We start from the raw sequence: 17,517 nt of genomic DNA on the forward strand, positions 1-17,517 counted from the left end.
TAACAAAAATATCATGTAGTGGTGCTTATTTAGAAGAACTTCACAATTTGTTTGTATTAAATTACGATCTACTCACCCCGCGGCCCGCCCCCATTTTGTGCCATTAAAGTCGTTGTTGAAGTTGTTTTTGGACATGTTGAAGTTGTTAGGCTAGTTTATCTTCTCTAACATTTCGGAGCATACATGCGCTGATGTTTTTAGATACACTTTATAATTCACCTCTATTAAATTGCCATATAATCATGAAAATACACTTCCCTATTAACTGTGTCTTTAGTGGCTAGATCATCCCCAGTTTTAGTTTAAAAAAACATCATCCTTGGTTTTGTGCCTTAAAGTTACAAAGTTTTTTTAACTCTTCCAAGTCATAGCTCATATGATACTCTATTGAAATAAAGTGGGATCTAGCTCGGCGGACCAAAAAATAGCAAAAACATTAAACCGGTCGTTTACTTTTTCATTACATGACGAGAGCAACACCTAGTCCACAAAATATATTGTTTCCCTAATTTAACTGTAGATTTTAGTCTACGTGGCGCATCATAGATTGACACGAGCAGAAAGCTCCATTGCAGCCGCACTTGTAGAATGACACAAGGAAAAGACCATCAGATGCACTTTATCACAAATGTAGTGATGCTTCTTTAGGTGTACTTCACAATTTGACTCTATTAAACAACCATAAAAAATCATGTAGAGACACTTTTCTATTAATTGTGTCCTCGGCAGATAGGCTATCTCCGGTTATTGTTGAAGTTTAATAGGCAGCTATTGTGAAGTTGGGCTAGTTATCATCTCTAACATTTCAGTCCATTTAGTTTGGCCCATACATCTATTATTGATCGCTTTCTCTGCGGGCTAGGGCCAACCTGCTCTATATCATACTCCCTCTGTTCCTAAATATTTGTCTTTGTAGAGATTTTTCAACAAGTGACTACATACAGAGCAAAATGAATGAATCCACACTCTAAAATATGTCTATATACATCCGTATGTGATAATTTGAAATCTCTAAAAAGACAATTTTTTAGGAACGGAGGAAGTACATGCTTGGGCCAACAAGAAAAGGCCCAACACTTATGGTGCTAATAAGGCCTATTATATTAATATAACATTTTACCTAGATAATGTATTTTTGTCTCTCAATTTATCATGTAGGTTGATTATATCCATAAAAAAATGTGCACTTTTCATTCTAAACTATCGATACTGGGTTGGCTTGGCACCTCACAGTGGTTATTCTTCGGCCTAATCATGATTTTGACCTGATGTGGCATAGTTGAGAAAATAGGTGGTGAGCCAAACCGTCAAAGATAGACATGATGAAGAAGAAGCAGGTTGATGCCATTGCTTGTCAATTTTTAAATGATGTTCCTTCTTTGGTACTAACTAGCTCAGGTCTTGTGTGGCCGTGCTTGCTCCCCGTCACAGGTCCGGTGTATCTATCTGTTTATTGAGATAAAACAATGGTTTCCAAATGATAGATTTTGCCAACTACTTGGATCTGGCTTTGTTGCAATGACCATTTTTATTTCTTGTATGTGTTTGTCCATTAGCATTTCTTGGGAGATTATACAGTAATAGAAACCTCTCTTGTGTGTGGACGTAAGCTCACGTTTTCCCAAGGAAGCATTGCACGTGCACATGGCTTAAGCAATGCTAGTTTAGCTACATCTGAAAGGGTGAGATATTTGTCAGTACCAACCAACGGCCTCAGTCTACACATCAAAATGAACCAAACATGGGGTACAAACTAAATCCAAATACAATGAAGCAACGTGTCATGGGAAGATTCAGCCCAGCTTATTCATTGCTTTTCTTAGAGGAGCTTCCTAGCTTATTGTGATTCAGAACAACAAGGATATTCGAAGATGAGTGAGGCGTTTTGCCTCCCAGGATCATCTGCACCTGCGCTCAATCAAAAAATCGAAACAAATACTAGAAAAATTCAAAAAATTCCAATTATTTTTGGCATGGTAGATAATTTGGTGTGTGATGTCCGCTACAAATTTCAGAGCATTTGGACATCTGAGTAGCTCTCGCAAAAAAGACAAATTTAGGGTCTGTTAAATAGTGTACTGTTCATATACTGTTCTGACCCAATTTGTCTTTTTTGGTGAGAGCTACTCAAATGTCCAAATACTCTGAAATTTGGAGCGCACCTCACGCACCAAATTATCTACGTTGCACAAAAAATTTGGATTTTTTGGACTTTTTATGATTTTTTCTTGAGCAGGTGCAGATGAGCCCGAGCTCAGAATTGGATATTCAAAGATCTACAATATTCCCTACAAAAATACTCCCTCCTTTTTGGTTTATAGGGCTCAACTCAAAAATCTCACCAACAAAGGTAGATGATGATTGGTGAAATAAATTTGGTAGTTTGCAAAAGTACTCAATTAATGTGCTTGTTTTCCTCAAACAATTATATTTACCAATGCATTAATTGCAATGCATGCATACGTAACCAATAAATAACTAAGAAATTTTACATGCATTGGTGATTTTTCTTTTAGTCCTTGCATGTAGTGATTTAATGCACCTCGATATCTGAGTGTGTGGTGGGAAGCAATAGAAATGAGTCTTATAAAACGGAAAAACGAAAGTTTTGAGATAAGCCCTATAAACCGGAAATGAGATAGTTTTTTTTAAACACAGTACAGACGCAAGCGCTCATATACACGCGCATACACTCACCCCTATAAACGCACACTCGCATACCCTACTATTATGAGCACCTCCGAATGAATCTTCTCTTCCTTTCTCTAGACTAGAAAGTGTATCGTTATGTCTTGCGGGCCAGCTGCCCGAAGCTGATGGGTGCGGTGACCTGGGCTGGGCCCTCGTTGAAGAGCGCCTGGGCACCCAGCTCGGCAGCCCGCTGCGTGGAGTGGATCCAGTCCCAGTACACGTAGGCGTCGTGGTCGGCGCACAGCTTGGAGTTCCGCGTGCAGTAGCCGCCCTCCGCACCCAGCCTCCCACTCCCGCAGCACGCGCTGTCCGCGTTCTCGTACCCTTTGATTCACAGAGATACATGAGCATCATCCTGTTTTGATCTCAAGCATTTTTTTTACAATTGCAATAGTCACTAGCGCCTTTTCAAAAAAATGGATGTATGCATAGCTTGATGCAGAGGGCAGGGGTAATTCTTTTTTGTCGAAAAAGCAAAGAACAACTAGCGCATTTTCAATATTTTCTTAGAGAAATTATAGTGCCACAACTTTTTCTATCGATTTCTGTACAGGGACGTACCAGCTGCTTGCGGGTTGGAGAAGGTTGTCTCCAAGGCGGCGAAGGAGTCGCCGAGGGAGTAGGCGAGGCCTGGGAGCTTCGGGGCGAGGCCGGCGAGTGCAGACTTAAGCGTGGCGGTGAATCCCATGGCGATCTGGTTCATGGCATCGTTACATGCCCCCGTCGCGTTGAGCACGCGCACCGCTGGCACGCAGCCCAGCGGGCTGACACTGATGAACCCGAACTTCCTCGCCCCCATCCCATACAAATCCTATGCATTGTGATACGTATGACCAGCTAATTAAATTAAAACTATGTACAAGAATAGTCATTTCCCTTTTGCTCGGAAATGAAAAAACACTCAGTTAATGAAAAATAATAATGGATTGGATGGTTTATCGGTTTGCTTACAGTGATCGCTGTCGTGTAGTTGGAGATGAGAGCAGTGTAGAGCGCAATGACATCGCCCTGGGTGGTCGCCGTGGACTGGAACAAGTCGTTGCTGCCAACGCCGAGGAGGAAGAAGGAGTGAGCGAGGAGCCTGGAGACGTTGCCTCTGCCAACTGCGGCTTCCATCTCTGCCTTGGTCGCCGCAAAGTAGCGCACCTGCTTCGACAATGGGATGCTGATTCCCTCACTCTGCAATAACTCACCACTCACAAGGTTGGTTCTCAGAAATTTCAAGCAACTGTGGCTAATTATGCAATGTTAGAATTGCGCCGATTATTTTATTATGTGGTTGCGGTTTGAGGGTTAGGAGATGTTTGAAACTAGTGGCAGTGCTGGACGACCTATGGTCTTTTGATGTCAATCCACTGAAGCTCCTCATAATTGTAATCAACATTCAAAAAGAATTAAGTCAAGAGCGGTGATGTCAGTGTGCTTAACAACTTATGAGTGGAGTCAAAATTGCTCGAGTGAAGCACATATAACCCTGGACAACCATAAAAATGGAGGTCATGTAACTTAGATTGTCGACTCCGGACTAGATAAAGGTCACCCATGTGGGACAAGCGTATGATCGGTTTTACTCTAGGAAGCATGTCATCTTCCAAAACGCCACAAATTCGCAGGGGCACGTACCTGCCAAGCCCTACCCAGTCGCTCGATTACCTCATGATTCATGAAGTATGTTTTAAGTTTCAGTCTTTGAAACTTACATTTTTTTTATCTGAAACTTGAGATTTCCTCACTCGCTTTTGCCAATTTCATATATAAAATTGTAAGATATTTCTTTGTTGGTCATAGGCAAAAAAGCTCGATTTTATTGTTTGCGTGGACTAAGTTCTAGGAGTTGCAACTTATCATTTATTTTCAAAATTCATTAAAATGTATTTAAAATCAAACTTTAAGATCGCGGGCTAACCCATTTCGCGGCTGGCTCATGCAAACGCTAAAGCCGCTATAGCCGGAGATAGCGGCCGCTAACCCAGTTCGCGGGAACAGTAACATGTGCACGTATATCCCCATCCAAACCAGTACATGTGCATAATTATCTTAAAAAGCAGGGGATTTTTCAGCAGAAAACAGAGGACTTTCTGAAGCAGAGGAAGCAGAGAGCAGAAGTTGATGGTCAGAGCTGGTTCTTGTTCTTGATCTTCATCTTCTGTTTGTTCTTCATCAACATTTGGCACCACCTGGACCTGAACCTCCAACCTGAACCGCTATACCTGAACCTACAAGTTAGCAATTCAATCCCAAGAGCCTGACGTGCTGCTCGTGGTCGCGGAGTCGTGCAAAGACCCCTCGTCGCCGGCTGCCTTGCCGTGGTTGTTGCCTTACTGCCTCGCTACCTTGCTACATTGCCGCCTCTCCCGTCACCGGATCCAGTTTCCGGCGAAGCAGCAGCCGGCCTGCCGACCGCAGCTAGGAAGAACGGCGCAGCCGCCGCAACCTTTTCGGTGGGAGGGAGAGAAGGGAACGAAGAGACCACGCTAGGTTTCGTGGAGGAAGTGCTATCTATCCGCAGGGATTTGGGCTGACCTCTATTTGGGCCTCTCTTTCAGAATTTTGGCCCATCCCAGCGAAACTGAAAGGAACGCAAAGTCAAATACGCGCAGTTTCGCGGGCGATCGCGCGATTAGCGGCAGTTAGCGTTTTTTAAGGCATTGCGTCGCGGGGAGGCCTCCAGGCCGTGATTGCGCCGTGATCGCTCACTTTTCGCCCGCGATCTAAAATTTTGTTTAAAATAGATCTTATTTGAAAGACCTTGTCACAGAGAAACACAAAATTGAAAACAAAACTTAATTTGAACTTTTCATTCAAGATATAAAAGTTTGAAAATCGAAAGTCAAAAATAAAAGCACACATGAGGGACTGCATGCGCCGTGAGACGTGTGTGCCATAAGTCCTCTCCAACAAATGCATGACAAGAGCTAGTAGACAGGTAGTCATGCCTAGAGAATCTAGCTAGCTAGCAGACGGTGAATCTTGTGATAAACAAATATTGCCTTGTCACATCAGATTTTTTTTCCCCTACATGACACCCTTAACACCTGTACAAGATAGAGCATTCGAAAGGGCTCTACTGTCTCACTTTTCATTTATGCATGTGTGTGGCTTTGGTGGATCAAGATGTGATCTGTGAATCTTATTGACGCGTCTATCAAGGAACATACACGTGAAATTTGATCCAAGTAGTAGATTAATTAATTTGTTTCTTGAGATCTGTGTGGTACTCTCATTGATGACCATAAACAATTTATTAATTATTTCGGTACGTGATGATTCCCACGTTGCTCCCTCCATTCGGGCGTTGGTGCCAAAGATTTCTCTAGCACTTAGTATGGAAGAAAAAAATAAGTATGAAAGTCGTGAGTTTAATTTTTTTTAAAGGCTTTGTATTTTGACCGTTGGTTTGACTAACAAAATATAAATTATATATCCTAAAACATATATTATTGGATTCATATTCAAAAGAGGTTTTCAATTATACTATTGTTATGTTATATAACTTAATTTTTCATAGTAAAATCAAAGATTAAAGTTAGCCTAAAAAACAACGGGGGCTAATTCTAATAAGCCCGTACAAAGGTAGTACTAGTAGTTACTTACAGTGTAGTCGAGGATCCCAGCTCCAGCAGAGGCGTAGCTCACACCTCTCGTGAGAGCGCTAGGGATGAGATAGTTGCGTGATTTCAGTACCAGATAGGCCAGAGGGCTCTTCTCGAACCCCAGGTACCTTGATGCATCCATCAATCAGTATATATGAACACATGTGTTTATGGATTATGGAGTCGGTGATGTTGTAGCCTGCCGCTGCTTACCGATGAAGTCGGCGATGTTGTAGCCGTTGCTGAACCGTCCGGTGGCAATGGCGCGGCCGGGGAAGTCGACGCCGTAGAAAGGCTGGTTGGCCCTGGGCACGTCCTCCCCCGGCAGGTGGTTGTTGTTGCCCACGTCCAGCGTTGAGTCCCCAAGCACGAACATCGCCGGCACCACCGGCCGCCGCACCGCCCCAGCGCTGGCGACGACCACACCGACAAGCGCCCCCAACACAACAAGACCGAGGAGAAAGATGACGCCCTTCATGGCCGGCGGCCAGCTCGTGCGCCTAACTAGCTAGGCAAGGAAAATAGCTTCCTCAATGGATTATGACTGTGTATGTATAACAAACGGGAGTCGACCTGTAGTACTTGTGTTTGATTGATCTTCGGTCAATAAGCTAGCAGCTAATCTAACAAGTCGTCCGGGTCTGCGTGTACTCCATGTAGAGCTTTTTTTTTTGTGAGGGGATTAATTGTACTCCATGTACTACAGTATAGAGTAACATAATATACTGCACACTTCATGTGGATGCATGTGTGAACGATGCCTCCCCTTGGGAAAACTTCTACTGCTCGATCAGAGAGAAACGACTAATTAATCAGCGTGCACGTTACGTCTGCATCGATCGATTCGACGACCGTTGATTCTTGTCGAGTCTCGATCTAGCTAGAGATGACAGTGCCTTCGATTAGTTTATACGGGCTCTTCCTGTGCAAGTTTTTTACCACGATTCCACGATGGCTGGAGACTGTTCCTGGTGCAGTCCGTGAGGGCGAAGAACAGAGGATCTGGCAGTGGCGGAGCAATGGCAAGGAGAACTGGAGAAGCGTTGGGTAAGACGAGTGGGAAAACGTTGAAAGTTGCGAACTCTCTCCTTAACTTTTTTTTTTAGGGGAACTCTCTCCTTGACTAGTTAGTAGCATAATCTTCTCATATCGTAGGCCTCCTCCGTCAAGTATTTGTTCTCTGGATTTTACATATTTGCGTGGTAGTTTTTCTGGATTGCTGATAAGAATCGCAAATTTTCATCATGAAATCTCATTGATGGGAGTCGTGGCAAAATAATATTATTATAGCTCCAAATTGTGTTTGAAAGTAATATTTTCAGAGCATGGATTTTTTTTTTTTACCACGCCTCCCACCAATGTGATTTTGTGATGAATTTTAGTATGCACTCCAAACATTGAATATATTGTTCATCCAAGAGCATTTGAGCTCAAGATTAGAAACTTCATGTCCCTGTCGGTGCCTGTCGGCCATCGAATGATTTATCAGCCAAAAATACGAAAGACATTTAGTCTGCTCTATTCATTACATGTTTTGCAGGTGAACTGAAGGCCGGGTCTCATTTATTGTATCTTTTTAGGTCATTGTCGGTTGTTTTGATGATAAATATCTAGGTCCCCTGTAGCAGAAAGGTAGAAAGGCGTATGAAGGTGCGTCGATTTTAATCCACAAAAGATATAAATTTCTCAAGTGAGGAGATGTGAGGAGATGTTTGGACTGAAAAATATCTCTCATGCAGGCAAAGAGGTCTTGACTAAGTCCGTGCTAGCGTTGGTGCTATGGGTATGTTCTATTTTCCCACGAGTCTCTGTGCTAACCTCCGTTCGATTCGATACTTTCTATGGGGAGATGAGACGGATTTTTTTTTTGCAAGGGAGGAGATGAGGAAGATCGCAAGAAGGTACATTGGATGTCATGAGTGGATCAGTGGAAGAGGGCAACGAAGACTTATGAGAGTGCGTCGGACAAGTTTGCACCCCAAACCCAGTATATGTGGCTTGGTTGGGGCCTCCGGATTTAGATGTTAGGCATTTGTGTGATGTCTGTTTGGTATTAGGCTCGGACTATCGGCACCCCTTCATCAAGTGGATAGGAGTAGCGACAGATGTTGTTAAGATGATGGCTTCAGACTACCTGACGTACTACTTTGCAAGCTCTTTGTGAATAACTAATAAAATGGTTGCATGCATTTTCCAGATGAAGAGGCCTGAGGTCATCCTCCTTTTCGGAAAAAATGAGCATATCAACTTGAAGGGAGATAATGGCATGACATATCACCTAGGTCTTAATTTCAAAAAGAAAAACTAGGTTGCTCTGCATTTCCAGTCTTTCATCTATGTCTTCCAAGAGAGCGATGCTAATCATATTGATACGTCTCCGTCGTATCTATATTTTTTTTCTTATTTCATGTCAATATTCTACAACTTTTACATATTTTTGGCAACAATTTATTTGATCTTGGACTAACATATCAATCCAGTATCCAGTGCCAGTTCTTGTTTGTTGCATGTTTTTTGTTTCGCAGAATATTCATACCAAACGAAGTCCAAACGCGATAAAAATTTACAGAGATTTGTTTTGAAATATTTCTGATTTTTGTGAAAAAAGAATCAACGCGAGATGATGCTTGAGGGGCCCACAAGCCATAGGGGCGCGCCACCCTACCCAGGGTGTGCCTGGCTGGCTTGTGGCCACCCCGCAGGTCGGTTGGAGGTGTCCTCAGCTTAAGCTATATAGTATCTAAACATCTATTTATAAATTGCCGCTCCAACCACTCCCATCGTCCATAAATGACAAACAAAAAAACGTGGGGCATCACACATGAAAAAGTGTAGTCCCAAACATATCTATACCAATATAAAAAGATCCAAAGGGGCAAATCCAATTAATCTTGGCCATTAAATCATGTCAATCCAACGACCTAGACTGCTTCAATGTCGAGCGCTCAACACGTTTAGCATGCAGTTAATTTCATGCCAAATATAGTGCTAATCACATAATAACACACAAATAATATCCTACTTAATATCCACATGGTCTTAATATACTTTCAAATTAACGTGCATTGCGCGTACACATTGACTAGTAATGATAAAAATGGCCCAACTTAGAAACATGACAACATGGAACGCCCGTGTGAAAACGCCCATGCAGCACGAGTCGGTGCTAAAAAAACATGGATCTTGGAACTTATCTCGGACAGTGGCGGGCTTAGATGAGAGGTAACTAATTAGCAAAACCTGAATCATAATTTATATAAGTGGTGCCACAAAAACATCATCTATCAATTATATTTAAAACACACAAGTATATATTTCTCTTCTTTTTTTTTTTGCTAGGAGCCATACAAGTATATTAACATAATTAAGAGAAGATATCCACCCATCAACATCACAGTGGAAACCCCAACTATTTGGTGAACTGCAAATTTTGTTATCATACGCACATGACCATGTGGGCTGATGCTATGGGTTAAACAAACACAGTTCCATCACTTTCAATGGCATGAGATCAAAATCTATATGAAACCTTAAGTATCTGTAATGGTACTATTAGATGCTAGATAGAACTAACCATAGTTTTGGATTGTAGGATAACTAGGATAGATTTGGATTGTATGCTAGAGTCAAAATGCGCTGAAAAAGAAGAACTGCCTAAAAGCACATTTTGGCCCATGATAACCCACATAAACCCATAAAAACTTGAATAATCGTTAACATTATTTTGCATATATTTTTCGGCATTTGCTGGCTTAAACAGTCATAAACCAACCTCATGAAATAAATATTTATTTCGCAAAACATATAACAGCAGAAAATACAGCAAAAAGTATATGAACATATTTCAGCCCAAAGCCCATCAACAGCACGTTAGACATCACCCCATCCGTGGGCCAAGTTAAGCAGGGCCCATTTTCTCCTCCCCCTCCCCGATTTTCTCGGACCACAGAGAGACCGCGCCGACGCGCAGCGCCGCATGTCCCGGCGTCCATGGCGGCTCGCCGTAGCAGCCCGCAGCGGAGGGGTCCAGCGCGCTGCTCCGTCGATCTTGGCCACCCGTGCCGCTCTCATGGCGTTAGCGGCGGGAGGGAGGACGCCGGTGCCGCGGCGACTTGAGGATGGCGAACGGGGCGAGGCTGCGGCCACCGCGTCGTCTTCTTGAGGTGCGGCAACAGCTGGAGCTTGTGGCTACTCCACCCACGGTGACGGCCGCGTGCGGCGGCCCGATGCGCTTGGTAAGCTCGTTCCCCATCCTTAGGATTTCAAGATTTGGGGATTTTTGTTTCGGCATTGGGGAAAATTGGGGATTTTTGCTAGGGTTAGCGGAATTGAGATTTTCCACTAGGGTGTGTCTTAGAATTTGTAAATTCCCCTGACCGATTTGCATCCGTGATAATCGTTAGGGTTAACCGTCAGGCAGTTGACACTTCATATTATGTGACGATCATTCACATGACGCAGTTATGGTTTGAATATAATCATTAGACATGATAATTAGGTGCTAACAGAACCACTTCAGATCTTCATTACCATCAAATGGCATAAGACCAAAACGATTTTTCCCTGACATAAGCCTTTTAACATTGAGCAAGGTCTAATTAGGCTTGTAATTATAGGCTAGTAGCTTGGGTACCAATGTTAGATTTCGTGTATTACGCTTAACATAATTATGATCTAACCCTGACAATTAGAACACCACATTACTACATTAAATAGTAGGAGGAGGCGTTTTGTTCTCACCGGCTATACGGCGAGGTCTTGTGCCTGCTCGATGCATGCGTGGTGAAGGTTCGGTGTAGCCGCGGTGATATAGGAGCAGCAGCAGGGTCCAAGAGCCTCACTGGCATGACCCTCGCGGCAGCCGGTGGTGGAGATGCTGCAGGGAAGAGGTAGGGATGCATGAGCGCCACCAGCACTGACCTCGTGTTGGCCAACAGGAGTAGACAGACGTCTTGCTGATCCCCTTTAGTGCTCTACTGCTCTTTTAGGACCAGTGGTTCAGTATAGAGTGTTTAACCCATGTATGTATCTGTATTCCAGAGGGGCACGACCTCCCCCTTCTATTTGTGGCATCAAGGGTCCAGGGTCCTAAACCATCGTTGGTTATGGGTGCCCCGATCAAAGCACAAACGTTAGAGGAGACTTTGTCCCCTGTTTTTTCTTGGCTTATTATATGGTTAGATCATTTCTGGCAGTTGATTTACATGGACACACATCATGTTAGCATTGAGCCCGCTTGGCGTTGATCAAGTCACTGATACACCAGAGCCCGCATGTGACTAGCTGAAAAGTCTTTCGTGCATGAAGCTGATGGATTTTGCTGATCGATTCTTCCCGAGTTAGTTATTTTGGTGGGAAGGACCTATAGAAGCTAGACATGCACAGAAACTGGCTAACAAACAGATTGATTGATTTTTGGTGCAGCTAGCAGAATTTGCTGCTTTTCTGTCTCTTTTTACTTTATTATCGGCGTATCAGTTACAAGGCTAGTGCTTACTGAGTAGTGACTCGGCGGCCAACACATCTATACAGCAGCTCAACTCAACAGGACACCAACTCGAATAGTAATCTGGACGAAATGCCAAAATAAAATTGCTAATTTAATACTACTCGATCAGACACTTGGACGACAGAATCTACTTATGCAAAGTGATGTGCACTTTATTTCTAACACATCATAGATATCTTGTTTTGGATCCAAGAATAAGCTCCGTGTACTATATCAAACATCAAACTCTTTTTTTTTGGTTGGTAGCATGCATACTGCTGCATCATGCCACTTAGCTTCATCAAGCAACCGATAGAAGCATCTGCACAACATTTTCCATGGTGGGCCTTTTTCTACCATCTTCTTCCACGCATGAAACAGCCAGCTTGACCATCATTCTCGCTTGCAAGTTATCGAACTGGCTGTTCAACCTCAAGTCAATGAAGTCAGCCACCCATAACTGTTGGCTGCCCTCCAGCTCCAGCATCAGATTTTCTGTAAGCATCCTAACGACCCTTCCAAGGACTGTCTCCACTTCCTCGTCGGCATTTGATGCCCAGTCTGAAACACGAGCCCCCTTGAGTAGTTCTAGGAGAACCACTCCGAAGCTGTAGACATCTACCTTTGCTGTTATTGGATGGCCAGAAACCCACTCAGGAGCTATGTAACCTCTAGTTCCACGGACCCTCGATACATTTTTATTGGATCCACCTCTGTTCAAAAGTTTTGCAAGGCCAAAGTCGGTGATCTTTGGCTCCAAGTTTTCATCCAACAGTATATTCTCAGGCTTCAGGTCACAATGGATAACCCATTCCAAGCACTCATGATGAAGATAGGCCAATCCTTTTGCCACCCCTAGGGCAACCTTAAATCTTTGGTTCCATTCGAGTAAGATCTGTGGGGCCTTGCTACTAAACAGGGTTTTATCCAACGAAGCATTCTCAACGTACTCTAAGACCAATATCCTGTGTGGACCATCAGAACAGAACCCCCAAACCCTCACCAGATTCATATGGTAAATCTTTCCAATCACACTCAATTCATGCTGGAATTCTTCTTCGCCTTGGTTTATGTCTGCCAACCTTTTCACCGCTACTACCCTCTTGTCTTTCAAGACCCCCTTGTATACAATACCAGATGCCCCGCATCCAATCTGGTCCTTGAACTTTCGAGTTGCCCTCTGCAACTCCTTGTAAGTGTATCTGCGGAAATGGTTAGTTATCATTTCATAGCCAACCTCAGCTGGCCATACTCCTGTTAACTGCTTGCCCTCCCTTCTCAACACAAACCAGCATCCGAATGCCACAAATATTACCTCTACACAAAATATCGCTGCCAAGAATACATACAAGTACAAGTACTGTGGGTGTGATCCACTCTGACTGCTCTTAGGTTGATCCAGAAAATCTGTAGTGAAAATTTTGTTCTTTGCACTACAGTTAGGAGCATATCTATGACCAAAAGGTTGTGAGTGAGGAATTGAGGACTCTGAGACCTGTAATGTCTTAGGAAGCTTGAGATAGATAGAACGACCCAAACCCAGGCTGGTTACACCACCAACAAGGGACGACTTCGGAAAGCAACTTCCACTTCCTTGCCAGTATGAGAAACCTTTGCAATTGCAGTTGTTCAAGCATATCTTCTTGCATGTATGAAATGAAACTGAGGTACTGCTACTTTGATCATTACCTCGGAAGTCAGTGTTGTGTAGCTTCACAAACATCTCCTGCCCATCACAACTGAGATTGAATTTTGGCCTGCAACCTTTGCTCCGGTCCCTTTGGTCAATGATCTCATGTCCAGGGGCACATGCACAAGCTGGCCTAGGTGTATACACACATATTCCATTCATACCACAGAGACCACGTATAGAGCAGGTCCGAGGATATGCCATCCATGTGACCGACCATCTTCCATCTGACTTATTTAGACTGTATAATCTAAGGTTGCCATCATAATTCAATGTTAGCCTCCTCATAACCTTGAGACCCCAGTCAGTCGCCTTAAATGTTAAATTGTCACTTCCAAGGAAATAACCTGAGCTATCTAGGACCCCAATTGTGGTGGTATTAAACGAGCTTCTTTGCTTTTCCCAGATATTCTTATTAGGATCTGGCCAATAGATAAAAGAGATATCCGTCTGATCATAAAACAGTGTGAGTAAATGTTGATCATCAAAATGGAAGCTGTAGCGCCCAGGAACAAGTAACCTATTAGCAGATACCAATTTTGTAGCAGAAGTAATGTTCTGATTTGGCAGCAATGTATCAGTAGGAGAATCAAAACTTTGCCACAAAATGATATCACCTTGGCCCTTCATGATGAGGTTCCCGGTGTCCAACAACTGGACTTGTTCGGCTTTTGATGAAGAGCTGACATTGGTTTCCCACACGGCCTGGCCATTGTAATCTTTTACAACCATTCCGCCATCCGCATATAGCATGACTATGGATCCCCAGGAGTACACGGGGTGGAGATGATTTGCACTCCAGACGACAGTCTTTTCATGAGCTGTGTTGGAGAACCAAATAGAGAAAACGAAGGCACTCCCAGAAATATTGTTGAAGCCGCAGGTGAAAGTACCATCTGGTGAATGGAGCACGTCAGAGCTATCCTCTACGGAGAGAGAGGAGCCTGGCGAGAGGAATTCACGAGCCGAGATCCGCAAAAACAGATGAATCAGATTTAGAAGAAGCAGAGAGGTAGAGTGTATTTCCATATTTGTTGAGGCACTCTAGTTGATCTTTAGAATGTACACAAATGGATGCTACTCAGCTACTGTATATAGGAACCAACTAGAGGAAGCAATATACTTCTATAATTCAATACGACACTGATAGGTGCTTGTCCTTTTGTTGAGGGTGATAATTTGCTCTTGTTTGTCAACCAGTCAATCAATGGTTAGCTGTAATGTCTTTGTTTCTTAAATATGCGCGTTGTAGAATTATCTTTTATTTCAGCTGGATGATGTATACTCCTGAAATAAGGTCCAGACTCCCAAGACATCATTCAATTTGGGCCACTCATTGCTTAATCTGACCATCCATTACATAGTAGATAAGTCAAAAAAACATACCCCTACTTGTTTCAAACTTCCAATTGTGTGGTGACAACGATTTGGCTACTCCCTCAGTTCACTATTATAAGATGTTCTACTCCATCCGATCTATATTAATTGTCGTTGATTTAGTACAACTTTGTACTAAATCAGCGACAATTAATATGGAACTGAGTAAAAAAATTTGATTTGGATGTATATAGACGCATTTTAGTGTGTTTGTTCACTCATTTCATTCCGTATATAGTCCATACTGAAATATCCAAAACATCTTACATGTGTGAACGGAGGGAGTATTTCCTACAAAGGTTGCTGGCCAGGTCCACATTTCTTCATGTCACTTTCTCTCGATCGCTTCTTGTCCGTCTCTTGAATGGCAACTTGTTCTATTCAGTCAACAATTCAACTATATTGAAGTCTTTGTCTTTCAGGGCTTCCGGATGGCTGATGTATACTCCTGCAATAAAGCTTTTGGGGTATGATTCGAGCCACTCGTGCTTCAGCCAATCATCCATCATACAGCTGGCAAGTGAAATAAGTCTCTATTATTTCAACAGTTGGCTGCTATCGGAAAGAAACCGTAAACTTGGCAACATATGGACTTCAGCGGTGCAGACAGACGGAGAAGTCTTCATTTTTTCAAAAGAAACTGACATCTGACGATAACAGTAATGAGAATTCAAACGTTGAACATTGAAACCTGGAAAATAACAGTTGTTGGTTCATGCATTTGCAGCACATGATTCACAGGAATAATTAGCATCAGACTGGAGATTTCCTTACTAGTATAGTTTTCATTTTTCTCATTAGTATTTGTTTAGACTGTATGGTCGCCTGCGACATAGAATAGAGATAAAAGCATTAGTAAAGGCTCATTCATTGAAAATCAAAATCATAGAGACAGGAAAAGAAAATGAGTTTCTATCATCTCCCAATTATTAGCAGTGGCATTTCAGAAAACGAATTTGTGCATAGCATCCTTTCGAGATTCAACTAATTGATCCGTAAATTTTCTCCTTTTTGTTTTCTCACAACCAGATAAATGCTTTTGAGGCAACATTATTATTAGGAAAAAACAGGGATAGAGAACGCCTGAATTCTTGAAGGGAAGTCATGAATGTGCTACTCATGAGCCTTGGAGTAAATTAGGAAATCTCACGCTTAAGCTATCCAATCATCCAAATTCAAGCAATGCATCTTGTGTCGTACCAAAAGAGAGGAAACAAGTCAAACATCAATTCATCGGAAATTGAAATAAATAGACAAAGGTAAAAGAGTTGGATACAAACTTACAAGAATGTTCAATGGTTTGGGAGCTTGGCTTTAACAACGCATGAACTCCACGTCAACACCGCATGTCATCGGGATGTGGCCACGGTCCGGTTCGTGTTAAACTAGTAGGTCGCGACCTTGTTAAACAAAAAGAGCTAGTTTTCGATAGTTTTTCCGGGTTTTGTGTTTTTATTTTTTTTCTTGTTTTTAAACTGGCTTTTCTTCGTTTTTATTAGTTTTCTCCTTTTCTTTGTTTTCCTTTCATTATTTTTTGTTTCTTTTTGTTATTCACTATCTTTTTCCTTTTCTTTCTTTTTCCCCCTTTTTTCATTGGCTTTTCTTTTGTTTCCTCTAGGGTTTTATTGTTTTTCTATACACCTATCTAATATATTTTAATAAAAGTATAACATTTTCCAAATGCGAGATTAACATTTATTGAATACATGGTAACATTTTTTACATACATTTAACATTTTTCAAATGGTTAATAATTTTTTTTAAATACAATATTAACATTTTTTGAATACATGGTCAACATTTTTTTCTATACACATTTTACAGTTTTTTCAAATCCTTGATTAACATTTTCCAAAAAACAAGTTCAACATTTTTTCAATAAATGGTCAATATATTTTCTGTTCACATTTAACATTTTCTTAAAAATATTTGATTAAATTTCAAAACTAGATTAACATATTTTTGATATATTGTCAACATTTTTTTACACATTTCACATTTTTTTCAAATCTTTCGTTAACATTTTTCAAATCTAAGTTTATTTTTTTAATACATGGTCCACAAATTTTTTATACATGGTCAACAAAATGATATTTTTCCAATGCTTGTTAACAATTTTTTAAGTACAAGTTAAATTTTTTTCTGAATACATGGTCAACATTTTTCTATACGCATTTAACATTTTTCAAATGCTTAATTAATGGTTTTGAAATACTTGTTTGTCATTTTTTTCAATTGCTTGGATTAACTTCTTTTAAATACCTGGTCAACTTTTTTCACACTCATTATATATTTTTTGTATACCTGAGAAATATTTTCTCTATGTACACTTAACAGTTTTGAAATGCTTAATATATTTGTTTGGAATATTTGGAAGTATAAACGCAAGTACAAAATGAAGGAGAAAGCAAAACAAAAAGTGTGAAAAAAACAACAAAAGAACGAAGCAGTGGCCTCCTGCGCACTGGGCCGGCCCATACGCTCGCGCGACAGGAAGGCCAGTGAGTCGGAGTGTTGCCTCGCTAGAAGCGAGGTATAGCTGCGCCCTATGTCTCGCTTATAGGCAAGATATGGCTGGCTCGCCTGAAGAGAGAGCGACAGTGGGCTGGCCCAGCGCGATGGAGGCCACAGACCTTAGATGCACTCCTTTTTTTATTTTTATGCGTTGTTTGTTTTCG

General features: G+C 41.8%; 2 protein-coding genes and 1 long non-coding RNA gene across 3 annotated transcripts; 1 reads left to right on the forward strand and 2 right to left on the reverse strand.

The window, feature by feature from the left end:
• Positions 1-2,227: 2,227 nt before the first annotated feature.
• On the reverse strand, positions 2,228-7,563 carry LOC109761351 (GDSL esterase/lipase At5g37690-like). The gene is made up of 5 exons (XM_073505554.1): positions 6,494-7,563; positions 6,286-6,412; positions 3,643-3,870; positions 3,253-3,502; positions 2,228-3,015 (listed from the first exon to the last, which is right to left on the reverse strand). Exons 1-5 carry the CDS (start codon positions 6,760-6,762, stop codon positions 2,786-2,788), a joined length of 1,104 nt encoding a protein of 367 aa, XP_073361655.1. The 5' UTR covers positions 6,763-7,563; the 3' UTR covers positions 2,228-2,785.
• A 2,678-nt stretch (positions 7,564-10,241) lies between these two features.
• LOC120968431 (uncharacterized) lies at positions 10,242-15,593 on the forward strand. The gene is made up of 3 exons (XR_012189950.1): positions 10,242-10,519; positions 15,262-15,306; positions 15,388-15,593. It is a non-coding gene; the product is annotated as an uncharacterized lncRNA (long non-coding RNA).
• Positions 11,697-14,702, reverse strand: LOC109761349 (putative receptor protein kinase ZmPK1). The gene has a single exon (XM_020320165.3). The coding sequence runs from the start codon at positions 14,489-14,491 to the stop codon at positions 12,074-12,076; it is 2,418 nt and encodes an 805-aa protein (XP_020175754.1). The 5' UTR covers positions 14,492-14,702; the 3' UTR covers positions 11,697-12,073.
• Positions 15,594-17,517: the final 1,924 nt, after the last annotated feature.

The sequence above is a fragment of the Aegilops tauschii genome, chromosome 7, assembly GCF_002575655.3.
Source record: "Aegilops tauschii subsp. strangulata cultivar AL8/78 chromosome 7, Aet v6.0, whole genome shotgun sequence".
NCBI lineage: Eukaryota > Viridiplantae > Streptophyta > Magnoliopsida > Poales > Poaceae > Aegilops > Aegilops tauschii.